Source organism: Megalobrama amblycephala, linkage group LG20, assembly GCF_018812025.1.
Source record: "Megalobrama amblycephala isolate DHTTF-2021 linkage group LG20, ASM1881202v1, whole genome shotgun sequence".
NCBI classification, from domain to species: Eukaryota; Metazoa; Chordata; class Actinopteri; order Cypriniformes; family Xenocyprididae; genus Megalobrama; species Megalobrama amblycephala.
The window spans coordinates 32,466,609-32,480,224 of NC_063063.1; the positions used below are offsets into that span (position 1 = coordinate 32,466,609).

General features: G+C 36.0%; 1 protein-coding gene across 3 annotated transcripts in view; it reads left to right on the forward strand.

The window, feature by feature from the left end:
* Nucleotides 1-288: 288 nt before the first annotated feature.
* The window catches only part of LOC125255515 (NACHT, LRR and PYD domains-containing protein 12-like), a 59,369-nt gene continuing 46,041 nt past the window's right edge, over nucleotides 289-13,616 (forward strand). For all 3 annotated transcript variants that reach the window (XM_048170819.1, XM_048170820.1, XM_048170821.1), the window contains exons 1-8: nucleotides 289-347; nucleotides 773-901; nucleotides 2,147-2,251; nucleotides 3,709-3,813; nucleotides 6,373-6,457; nucleotides 6,784-6,979; nucleotides 7,076-8,906; nucleotides 9,118-9,288. In XM_048170819.1, coding sequence (XP_048026776.1) covers nucleotides 843-901; nucleotides 2,147-2,251; nucleotides 3,709-3,813; nucleotides 6,373-6,457; nucleotides 6,784-6,979; nucleotides 7,076-8,906; nucleotides 9,118-9,288 — 2,552 coding nt within the window. In that variant the 5' untranslated portion in view covers nucleotides 289-347; nucleotides 773-842. The remainder of the gene's footprint in view (nucleotides 348-772; nucleotides 902-2,146; nucleotides 2,252-3,708; nucleotides 3,814-6,372; nucleotides 6,458-6,783; nucleotides 6,980-7,075; nucleotides 8,907-9,117; nucleotides 9,289-13,616) is intronic.

Here is a 13,616-nt window from a genome sequence, read left to right on the forward strand (position 1 = left end):
GCGGCTACTATGAGACACTTGTTGCACACTGCAGTAAGCTAGATCGATATTAGTCATGGTAAAACATGGTACTCGCGATAAATCAAGAAAACAAGATTCAAACAAAAAGACTTAATGTGTTGAGCTATATAACATGATTAGTTTTCTGTTAATGAATGTATCCAAACAGTTGCTCACCTGACTAATAAAACACATAATATACAAAAGTGTCTTTGATGTTTCCATGGTTTTTCCACAGAAATTGAGGGTAATGATGTCATTGATAGGCGACGCACGGACAGTCTGTGTCCTGGTTAAAATTGCTTATTTCTCTGGATTTAAACATTCTTGGAAACTTTTGGGATAATGTAAGTACACAAGTCAACAAAATATAAAAAATTGTTCTAGCGGTTTTTTGACATTTTAATTTTAATCTACATGTTGTGCCTTTAACTGGTTTCATATGTCATATTTATTGCATGACTCGGGCAGAGAAAAGCTGTTGCTATCAAACATTGTTTACTTAATCAACTGAGTCAGTGTAAAGGTGAAGGGATCGATCCAATTGATGGATGGTTTGCGAAGAAATTTCATGCTCCCTTGTAAAAGTATTTTTTAGCATTTTTAAAATACAAAAATACAGTAGTTTATTTTGATACATGGTGTGGCTGCTGTATTTTGTAGTTTATTTTCATACACTTAAAATGAAGGTATTTGGTATTTTATTTTGAAATACATTTTGATGTATTTTTGCCCAACACTGCATTTCAGTAACACATATTGTCATCTCCAGGTAATACAGAACGACTGATTGTTTTCACAAACCAGTGCTGATCTGTTTGCAATGGCAGTTTAGCTTTAGTATGTCAGAGGAGCGAGGAAAGGACTCTCTCTCAAAGATGAGTCTCTCAGAGGAACAGAGGTAAGACTGCGTCTGTTTTCAGAAAGTTTCAGTTTTTTCCTGTGAAGAGCAAAACTTTAAGCAATGTTTTTATATTTGCAAATGCTTTGCAGAATTTCATAATTATTATTATTAACGCTGCAGTCCGCGATTTTTCCTCTTTGTCGCCATCTCTGTTTGAAACCTGCAATTGCAGTCATATGCGGAACAGTTATCTGTACGTGCGTTGTGCCTCGGCACAGCTCGTCAGCGCGGATGAATCTAATGCTTGCTGTCAGTCACCGCACCGGTGTGGATACTGAACTTCAGAATCACAGATTCTACGTCTTGATAGTATGACCAATATAAGAATTTTCACTGGAAAATATCATCTGAACAAGTAAGTAACATGTCTGCCACTTTTGTTCTGACCAACTGAGGAAAAAAGCATTAGGCCTACAAAAAATTGCGCTGCCAATGGTGATTAAATCTAATGATCGCTTAGCTCGGATCATGCTAAACCGTGCAAATTATTATTAATGTTATACTTTGCACTCAAATCGTTAATGTTAACAACATCAGCATTGCGTGACTGTGTATTTAGTGTGTATTAGCGTTACCTGTAGATTTCAATTTCTGTATCCACTCCGCAAGTCCAAAGTCTTTTGCTTTTTGACTACGGGTGAATCTCCAGTTGTCTCTGATGATCTTTCTGGATTACAATCCGCCATCAAAATGATAAATTTAATTATTTCAGCTGCTGTGAGAACAGGCTATAAATGATCCGCTACCAGCTGCATCCTCACGTGATAAAATCGACTTGCCTGGACTCCTTGCTTTCTTTTTACGGACGTGACGTAATGACGCATAGAGGAACTGCTGCATGCTCGAATTTCCCACGGAAATCCACCATGTCGCTTTTATTATAAAACATTATTACAAGCTTACCGTTGTGAATCGAGACAAGATAATGAGATAGTTTTGAACACTGGCTGGTTATGTACTTGCTCAAAAATTGATTTTGGATCATTTTTAACCAAAAAAAGTTATGGACTGCAGCTTTAAAAATAAAACTTAGTGGCCAGTAGATGATCATCATTTACAAACTAAATCAAATTTAGTCTTTCCTTCAATAGTACTATTATATTACAGAACTAAGTCTAAGTTTACAGTAATTATTGTGCAAATGTGTGCATGTTTCTGTGAAGGACTAGAGAGAGTGTGTGCCGTTATCAGAAACAGATGAACTTCTGTAGTAAAGTTTCTCTTCTCTCTTTGTGTCATTAGTGAAAGATCAGGCTCACATGTGTCCAGCTCTGTTTCTGTGAAGAGTGACCATTCAAAGGATGGTGGCAAACCGAACTTCAGTGAGAAAAAAACATCTACAAAAAGGTATTTTATATGTTTTACATTATAGTGTTGTGTTTGCTAATATCCCCACGATGGTGTATATGATGAAACTTAACCAAATACAACAGTAATTCACAGAACACATTGTCTGCTAGTCTGCTTTCCTCTCTATTGAACTTGGTCTGAAGCTTCTTTCCTAGGGTTGCCACCCTTCCCGTGAAATACGGAATCGTCCCGTATTTACAGGCAAAACAACGGGACGCGATTTGTCCCGTATTTTACATAGGTCCACATTATGCAGCATCCCATGCAAATCATTGTGTGAAGACGTGTCCTATTCTGCCCCTGATTGGGTAATACTCGCTGCCATCGTTGGTTTGATTGGTTTGTTTCAGGTTCACGCCGTGAATCACGGCCAATCAGAGTCAGAGGAGGGCGGGACGAATTTCCCACGGAAAATTCCCATTTTTTTAATTGATAATGTTTTATATGCTGCTTATTAAGAAATAATGTTAATAATGTACATTAATCATGTTATGGTATGATTTGTTTATTAAGGTTGTACAGTCAGACACATAAGCATTACTTTAATAAGAGTTTAGAGAGAGATATTTAATACATATGTAATCAAAACCTATGTGAATAAAATAAAGAAATACAAAATAAAATAAAGTACCTATGTGAATAAAATAAACAACTATTTGTTATGCTTAACCAATTTAAATAACTGCATCATTCAATACTATAGAATTAACAATAGACTATATAAAAATGGAATAAATAAATACATAAATATATTTACTTACCAATTATAAAAAATGTTGTTAAGTGTTTTACTTAAATAAGAAATGTTTGTAGATATTATGTCATTTAGGTGTGGTTTCACTGTTTGGATGGTGTTACTGCAAACAATGCCAAATATTTTAGCCAAAATCTTTGTTCACATCACTCTATAAAATTACTCTAGTTAATTAGCAATTTCTTATCCTACTCCCCTCTGGGTTACAGCAGCTGAGTTAATGCTGGTGTTGGCCTATGTTTATTATTGTCATAGCTGTGTATTCAATATGACCACTTAAGTTGTGATAGTGAGAGACTGATTGCATCTGTTCACACTGATTTCAATAGCAGATATCTTGTTATAATGTCCATTGGTATCAATCTTAATATTTTTATGAAAATATGTTTTAAGTTATGATATACCATCACTGGCACGCCATCGGGACCATGGTCATCGTGGCCCCGAGGGGTGTTGCCCCCGCTGCGGCAGGCGTCCCTTATTTTTCTGTATTGAAGGTGGCAACCCTATTCTTTCCAGTAACACAATCACTCCACATTTAATTATCATTTGCAACATAAACCCTTTTTCAAATGAGACTGAAGTATCTCCTGTAGTAAAGTGTTTTTTCCTCTCTGTTCTTTGTGTCATTAGTGTGTGCTGTTATCAGAAACAGATGAACTTTTGTAGTAAGGTTTCTCTTCTCTCTTTGTGTCTTTAGTGAAAGATCAGGCACATATGTGTCCAGCTCTGTGTCTGTGAAGAGTGACCATTCAAAGGATGGTGGCATACCGAACTTCAGTGAGAAAAAAACATCTATAAAAAGGTATTTTATGTTTTTCTTATTTTTGGTCACACATAGACTGTTAGAAAGTGTATCAATAGTCGGCGCCGGTGGCCTCATGGGTAGCGCGCCGACATGTAGCGCTAATGCGCTTCGGGCGACCCGAGTTCGAGTCCCGGCTCGTGGTCCTTTCCCGATCCCGTCCCCCTCTCTCTCTCCCCACTTCGCTTCCTGTCTGATCACTGTCCTATCATAATAAAGGCAAAAACGCCAAAAATAAATCTTAAAAAAAAAAAAAAGAAAGTGTATCAATGAATTATCAAGTTTTATTATCATAACACTCTATAGTTCAAATATTTACCAGAGTAATGGTGAGCAGGGCACAACCCACCGCAGGGCTAGTTGTAACACGTTTTAAATACTTCCACACATGCTAGCATGACGAAACCTAATGTATTTACTAGTTGCCGTATCAACACTATATAGAGAAAAAAAAAGTGCCAAATTCAGAACTCTTTGAAAGAACATTTATTTAACCATAGAAAAAGTAAATTTCTTAAGTAAATTTTTCATCTGTTTTTTGTTTACTTAAAATTAGACAAATTTGATATTTTAATTTTATATCTGTTATTTGAGATAGTTCATTAATGCTTCGCTAACTAGAAGAAGACACTAACCAGGTTTAAATCCCAGCTGCGCAGATGGGGAACGTTCCAACACTGCGTTAAAAAGTGCCCTGCTATTAGAACTTTGCCATTTCATACAGTTACCGATGGGATTATTAAATTGGCATTATTAACTTTTATGAATTTCTATTGAGAAACCATGAGAAACGAATAAAGACTGAGAGGAAGAACCTGAATATTTAGAAATTATTATTTAAAGAAATTTACAGCATTCGTACTGGCTCGTCTATTTATCTCCTGTTCTGGGATGCTGTGTCTGGAGGGAGAGAAGTGTTGTGTTCAGCTCTGTGTTTTTCTGAATGTGTGTATTTCTTCATCTGTTTGCATGCTTTGTGTTGACATATGCTGTATAGCTGTGTTTTGCAGTGTGTTCATGGTCATACTCAAATTATTTTATTTTGAAATGTTGTTATTTTATAAGAAAAAGATAATTGTCTTTTATTGGCAAAATATTTTTGTTTGTCTTGGATAATTATTCTGTCATATGGAGATTTACACTGTCATATGGGGATTTAAAACTTGTACAGTTGGGTGTAAATCCCCATTTGATTCGTTGGTATATCTCATTCCTCACTAATAGAGTTCAGAGAGTTAAAGTGAATAAAACGTTGTCATCTGCTATCATAACAAATGTCAGAGTACCCCAAGGTTGCGTCAGCTCTGCCATACTTTTCACCTTGTATACAGATGACTTGTCGAACTGACAAATCAGTATATTTTTAAGTATTCCGATGACACTGTGTTAATATCTGTGTTGAATGGTTTGGACAGTCCTAGGTTTCATCAACAGGGTGTGACTAATTTGGTTGAGTGGTGTGAGAATAATGATCTTGTCATTAATACAAGTAAAACAGAAGAGATTATATTTGGGTCCACATCTGATACTCATACAATGCCTGTTTTTGTTCATAATGGAAAAATCAGACAAGTCAAAACTTACAAGTATTTAGGTGTGATGATTGATGATATGTTATCATGGAAAGATCACAAAGAGAAAGAGCAGACAATCTATTTTCTTCGTCGTCTTAGGTCTTTCGGTGTAAGCAAACAAATTATTCTGTTATTCTTTATGTCTGTGATAATGAGTGTACTTGAATATTGCAACTCTATTTGCTATAAAAGTTTGTCTGTTAAGCTAACACAGTTGTTCAATCAGTTAAAATTAATTAATTGTTGGCCTGCCTCTAGAGAAGCTATATGACTCAACTTATTATAATAGTTTAAGACTGGCTAATAATATAAATTCTGATCCTAATCATGTCCTGCATAATGAGTTTGAATTATTACGATCAAGTCGGAGGTTGAAGATTAAAAAAAAGTGAGACTGAAACACTCGTTTGTGCTTCAGGCGATCCTTGAGCTGAATAAGACACTTAATCGTAAATCAAGAATATTGTGCAGTGGGATGTAGTAAGGGTAGGGTAGGGTTTTTGTGTGTGTGTGTGTGTGTGTGTGTGTGTGTGAATTAAGTGATGTTGTGTAAGAGATGTTGATTGTTGCAAACATAGAAACATACTGTTATGCAAGAAAAATTTCAGACTTGTTCTGACAATAAAGTATTATATCATATCATCTTATCATGTTAAAACATGCCCCTCATATGTTACAACATGCCCCACCTATGGGGCATGTTGTCACACTTCAATTCTATTATTTTGGCTTAAATAATGAAAAAAGTATACATTGTATTAATGAAACGACATATTTGTGCCAGATATGTGAATTAATTTGGAAAAAACGAAATACTCTGAACCCTAAGTAGATTTAAACAAACTGAGAAAGTCAAAATGTGTTAGGTTCATGCCACTCTCCCCTATTTTTTTTTCTCTTTGCTAAAAATATTTACTGGAGATTTCGGTAATATTTTCCCTGGAAAAATACTGCATTATTTTTATTTATTTTTATTCTCTAACAGGTTTCAAAGTGAAACATTAGATTCAGATTTCCAGACTCACAGGAAGCACAAGAATTTAACAGACAATCTCCTGTGGATCTTTCAGGTAAAAACATAAATAAAAAATTCATAAACATTAAATAATTACAGCAAACAAATAGATTATTGATCAAGATTGCCTTCAAAAGTACTCAATAGAAATTTAATGTCTAATTCTTTTTTACCATTTACTTTTCCTTTTAAGAACCTATAAATAAATATGAAAATATAAAAATAGATTGATTAATTAATTAATTAAGACAATGTCTTTTAACTGAATTTTTTTTTACTAGTATTTTAATAATAATTAATTATTATAGATAGTTTTGACCAAACTATGCATGTACGGCTTGGTTACATTTTGTTGTTCTGTCTCTCTTTTTTGCTTTGTAGGATCTTGAGAGTAAAATAATGACGTTTCTGAAGAATGAGCTGGAAAAGTTTAAGAAAATATTACAAAAAGAGAACAAACAATACTTTGTGAAGGACTTTAATGAGAATAGATGCAGTATCAAAGAAGCAGCTCTTGATCTCACACTACACTACCTAAGAGAGATGAAGCAAGATGAAACTGCCGATACACTAGAAGGTAAGAGACTCTTCAACATCTGTCAGATTGTCCCTTATTAATGTAGGAGGGGAAATTGAGATGAAAAATGTGTCTGTTTGTTGTTCCTGTGTTTAGATGAGCTGCACTTCATTCATCCACTAAAATGTGACCTAAAAATGAAGTACCAATGTGTGTTTGAAGGAATAGCAAAGCAAGGTGACTCCACACTTCTGAATAACATCTACACAGATCTCTATATCACTCAGGGTGGTAGTGAACAGGTCAATACTGAACATGAGGTAAGACAGATTGAAGTTGCTTTCAGACGTCATGAATCACAAGAGATACCAGTTCAATGCACAACGATGTTTGAAGCACCTGAACAAGACAAGGAGTTAAGAACTGTTCTGACAAAAGGAGTTGCTGGCATCGGAAAATCTGTCTCTGTGCAAAAGTTTGTTCTGGATTGGGCTGAAGGAAAAGAAAATCAAGATATCAGCTTCATATTTCCTCTTCAATTCAGAGAGATGAACTTAAAAGAAAATGAAAAACTATGTTTGATGGATCTTATAACTCAGTTTTTCCCAGAGACAAAAGGACTGAACCTTACAAGAAGGAATAATTTTAAAGTGCTGTTTATCCTCGATGGTTTGGATGAATGTCGCCTTCCTCTAAACTTTGAGGGTAATGAGACGTGGCGTGATGTTTCGTCACCAGCCTCTCTGGATGTTCTCCTAACGAACCTTATCAAGGGAAATCTGCTTCCTTCTGCTCTCATCTGGATCACCACCAGACCAGCAGCTGCCAGTAAGATTCCTCCTGACTGTATTGACCGACTGACAGAGATTCGAGGATTCAATGATGCACAAAAGGAACAGTACTTCAGAAAAAGATTCACAGATGAGAAAATGGCCAATAAAATCATTGACCATGTTAAACAATCAAAGAGTCTCTTTATCATGTGCCACATACCAGTCTTCTGCTGGATTTCAGCCATTGTTCTTCAGAACATTTTGGAGGAGAAAAGAAATGATGATCTGCAAAACAATCAGGCAGATGATGCCTCTAAAATGCTGCAGGAATCAAATACTGAAGACACTCCAAAGACTCTGACACAAATGTACACACACTTTTTCCGCTTTCAGATCCAACAAAGCTGCCGAAAGTATGATGGAGAATATGCACCAGATGTTTCCTGGGATAAAGACACCATTCTTTCACTGGGGAAACTGGCATTTCAGCAGTTGAAGAAAAAAAACCTGATCTTCTATGACACAGACCTGGAAGCCTGTGGTATTGACGTCTACAAGGCATCAGTTTACTCAGGCATGTGTACCCAAATATTTAAGGAGGAATCAGGGCTCACACTTGGTACCATGTACTGCTTTGTTCACTTGAGCATTCAAGAATTTATTGCAGCCCTTTATGCACATCTGTTTCTAGACATCCACAAGAAAAGTGTGTTTGTTCAAGAGTTCACAGAACAGGAAAACAAAAATGAAACCATGATTGATTTGCTCAAGACTGCAGTGGACAAGGCACTGGAGAGTGACAATGGACACCTGGATCTTTTCCTTCGCTTCCTTCTCGGTCTGTCACACCAGTCTAATCGTCCACTCTTACGAGGTCTGTTGACACAGCAAGATGGCAATGACCTGATAAAAAAGGAAATAGTTCAGTACATCAAGCAGAAATTTGAAAAAAATCTGTCTCCAGAGAGATCCATCAATCTGTTCTACTGTCTAAATGAACTGAATGATCAAACTCTGGTGAAAGAGATTCAGACCCATCTTAGCAAAGGAAGTCTCTCATCGGCTGACCTTTCACCTGCCCAGTGGTCTGCTTTGGTCTTTGTGTTGCTGACATCAGAGGAAGAGCTGGAGGAGTTTGAGCTTCAGAAATTCAAGAAATTAGACGAGTGTCTCATTACATTATTGGCAGTCATTAAAACATCCAAAAGAGCTCTGTAAGTCAAAGTAAAACAGTCATTTTTTATTTTCTTCAGTAAAACAAAAAAACAAAAGCAAAACAAAAAAAACATTTATATTAGGGTTCTGATGTGGCTGATGTATTCAAACTATTATCTTATTTATAGTTAAAATATATATATATAATATTTATATTTAGCAAATGTATTCAAATTAATTATTCTGTAATCTTATTTATTTCCCTTGTAGGCTGAATGATTGTAACTTAACATACAAAAGCTGTTCAGCTCTGGCTACAGTTCTTAGTTCAGATACCAATCTGAAAGAGTTGAACATGAACAATAATAATCTGCAGGATTCAGGAGTGAAGCTGCTCTGCACTGGACTGGAGAATATAAAGTGTAAATTGGAAATACTGAGGTAAGTATTATGACAATAAACAAAGCTCATTGAGCTCAACAAAAAGGCTGAAATCCAGACTTGGATAATGAACAGGGCTGCGTTTCCCAAAAGCATTGTAAGCCTAAATGGGAAACAGAGCCCAGGGGCTTCATTTATAAAGCTGCGTACACTTAAATCCATGCCAACATTCATATAAAACCTGTCTTTGACGTGGAAAAGTGTGCCACGTCAGGGTCTGAGCAGGTGTATGCACTTTTCCATGTCAGATTACTGCAGGTTTTTTGAAATCTAAGCTATTCTTGCAGCTCGCTATTCTAAATTAAAGGATTTGGACAATGACTGGTGATCTTTTATATGTAAATGACGTTAATTAGGATTTCAATTCCATGTAAATCTCTGTGAATCATGTCTAATAGCCAGATGTTCTTCTGCCTTCTCCTAGGCTATTTGTCAATTTTCTTGCACTTTTCTCCTTCATTACTTCGGTCTTCATCAGTCTTATCTCCGCTTGTAGTTCTAACACCTTCTCTTCACCCCCGTATGGGTGTTCATTAACCTAATTTTCACACCTTTTGCTCATTTCATCCTGTTTTACATCATAAACAAAGGAAGTCAAATATAATATAATTTTATGTTTTGCAGGTACATTTCAAGCAAATAACATTCAAGCATCTTTATATGACATTAACTTAAAAGCAAACAAAATAACATTTCTTTGAATAGCAATATCAATATGAAAATACTATAAAGGGATTATAAACAAATCTAGATAAACAAATCTGTATATAGATCAGGGGTATTAAGTTAAAGTTCCAAGAGGCCCAGTCTCCATATTTCCTTCCAGGTGGAGGTTCCTGCTCTACCAGTCATCTCTATAAGTGTCTATGAGTATGAGTGCTCTAACTGGAGAAGTTTTGTGTATCCAGTGTTGGTGTGACAGCGCTGCAGTGGTGGTTGCATCTTCAGTGAGATTTCTCCTGTTTAATACAGCCTAAAAGACATTTCTGCAGTTAAATACAGCCTCAAAGAGCTTACTGCACACTGCACTAATTCCTGCGAACTGTGCCACAACCATTTCCCTTGTGCACTTCAGTACTAGGAACTGAGGGCGAACCAGACTAATTTATTTTATAGATGATTCGTTCAAACATAATTCCATACAAAACTCATCTAGACACTCCAGATCCCAAATCAAACCGCAGGGCCCAAAATCAGAGAATATGTCATTTATGGCTCCATTTACGGCTCCACAAAACTCCCAGCGAAGTACTTTATGGTCATGCATGCTTCCTAGCTAAGGAAGAATGTTGTCAACTTGGGGCAGTGAAAACAAGACGAAGGGCCAAAAGACAACACATTGTGACTCACAGTTTGAGCCTCACTGTTCATATATTTTCTGTTCATATATTTAAATAAAGGGCGATTCTTTTAATAAGTACTGCATTTTCTTTACTTGTCTTACTCAGCGTGATGTAGCTATTCATGCAGTTATATAGCCTCAAAATTCAAGATACATGGGCATTTTTGCCCCAACGAGTTTGTCTATATATCATATAACGTAGTTGTATTACAATATCACGAGCAAAGGTGCCATTTTCCCCAAATCAGCACAAATGCAATGTTCATTTAACTTATTGTTAAATGAACAATGTGAGTTACAGTATTGTTAATATTGTTTGTTTTTTCCTTTACTTCGCCAATGAAAATTTCAAAATTATGAACAGCAAAACAGAGCCCCCATATAACAGACAGAAATGTATTTATTATACTGACTGAATCTGCATTTAGAACGAATCAGTTTAATGATTAAATGACCCGTTTAATAAAGACGGTTACTTGCTTGCTTTCTGAATGAATCAGTCATTTGAACAAATCAGTTGAATGAATGACTCACTCACTCATTAAGACAGTGAATTTATATTTTTTCATATTTAAAGTACATTTTAATTAAAAAGTTAAAATTAGAAAAAAATTTAATATTTAAATATTGAATTAAATTTATGTAGACAAATTGTAAATGCTGTGTAAATATATTAATGCCACTTCTTATTCTGTGCCACCTCTGTATTGCAAAGATGGATTTTGCTGATAATGATTTCATTTGATTGGTAGCAGCCATAATGTATAGGCTACTACGCTAGTATTAATTTTCATTTCTTCAGATCTTAAAAAGCTTGAATAAAAATAATAAATGAATAAAAAATGTGCAGCAACCCTGAACGAGAAAAATTAAACAAAGTAAAAATTATTTAGACTGATATTGTGAATTCTTTTGGCCACAATAACCATGGTGTGAAAAATCTAATATCGTGACAGCCCTATTACGAATATATATGGTCTAGAATTGCTTCTAGTTTTAGAATAAATTTTAGAAAGACTGGTCTGTTTTGTCCACCAAAATTATCAGTCTGATCTTTTATCAACTCTTAAAAAGGAGGTTATTCTTCTGGCCAAGAGGAATTCTTATCGTAGTACTTACAAAAGCATATAGCTAGCGAAATCAAAACATTAAAGTGACTTGGTTCATGAGCATAAACAGAAACAATTAAGCATGAATATAATAAATTTAATACTTGAATATATGAATACATACAACTAAATCTAAGCAAAGAATACAATATGGGATAACAACAGTAAAAAAAAGAAAGAAAGAAACAAAGAGATTATCAAAGAATGGCAAAATTACAAACTGTTAAACCTTTGAGAACCAGCAATGAATCAGAACTTAAAGCTTAAAAACGCATCTAAAGAGTGGTTTACTTGCATTGGTAATTTTGTTGCTGTAGTGGATGTGCGTGTCTGTCCGTTCGAGCTGGAGCTTCATATTGGTCTCTTCCTGAGGCTGAGTCTTCAGCCGTGCAGGAATTTTAAACAGAGTTAAAGTGAAGTCGCCAGAAAAATAAAAGAAGAAAAGTCTGTCTCGTCCAAAGATGGGGAGCCCAGATGAGCTTGTGTCGGTTTGTTACCATGCGTTCACACCGCCGCTGGTGAGAATGTCAAAATTCGCCCTGGTTGCCCTGCCAACAACGCTGTACTGTGCGTTCAAACCGCCACTGGCGGGAGGGTCAAAGTAAATGACAAGTTGTGGCAACCAATCGGAATCCTCTCAAGCGAGGACCTCTACATTCCGACTGGTTGCCTCCAAACCACGTCATAGGTCATTACCATAAAGTTGACCTGACTTCAACTCTCCTTGACACTCTCACTGTCCAAAACGCGCCGCGCCACTCTCGCCAGAGCTCATTGCTGGCTCACATTGAAAATTAATGACTTCCTGTCACTTTGATGCTCTCGCCGGTGGAGGTGTGAACGCACAGTTATATATGCAAATCTTCTACACTCCTTGCGGTGAACTGGCCAATGACAAGGGTGTATTTTGAGTGGGAGAAAGTGTCTTTTGTCTCTTTTTACAACCTAATTTGGCTGATTTATGATGGTATCAGATTTGGGTAGTTTTTACTCCAATGGACATTAAAAATAGAATAATGCATTTTATCGTAACATAACACCTAGTTGGTTAAGACATTCTGAGAGAATTAAATCAAAGCCAAATACAATAGAGTGGAAATGCATTAATGCAGAGATACATCCTTACACTTGAATATAAATATTTACCCCCAGTTTCACAGAAAAGGCTTAAGCTAGTCCTAGACTAAAATGCATATTTGAGCTGTTGTAACTGAACGTAACTTGTACTGACAGATCTTAAAATATGTCAGTCCCATTGTTTTGTATCAAGATGCACACCAGTAATGTTTTTTTTTTTTTAGTGTACGTTTATAAAAGCTACTTAAATGCCCTAATTGAACTAAGGCTTAATCCTGGCTTAGGCTAAGCCCTGTCTGTGAAACCGGGACTTAGCGTTTAACTAACACAATTAAAAATCACAACTAATGCTCATATAATATGGAGACACACAGGGATACATAGTGTACATTTTGGAATAGTTGAAGTTTGAGTCAAATGTAGAGAAAGACTCTATGTGTGTGTGTGTGTATTGGTGATCATCTGGCCACACAGGAATTTGGTGCCTGGTGTGGGAGGGATTTAATCTGAGTTGATTAAGATAATTTTGAAGTCAATAAGTGCATCATGGTGTGGCTGTTTAGCATCGATACCCTGCAACAAAAGAGCCAGCTGTCCCATTAAAGTCAGACTGGCTGGAGCTGGCTGTGATTTAACTATGCAGTTCAATGGGTTAAAAGCTTTTCCTAAAATTTAAAGCTGAATCGATCATCATTGATTCAGTCCAGATGCTACAGTCTGATCCCCGAAACATCTATATAAAACAGACCTTGTTCTGAGTGACACAGAGTTGAAATCCATAAGAAAACCAGAGTCTGCTT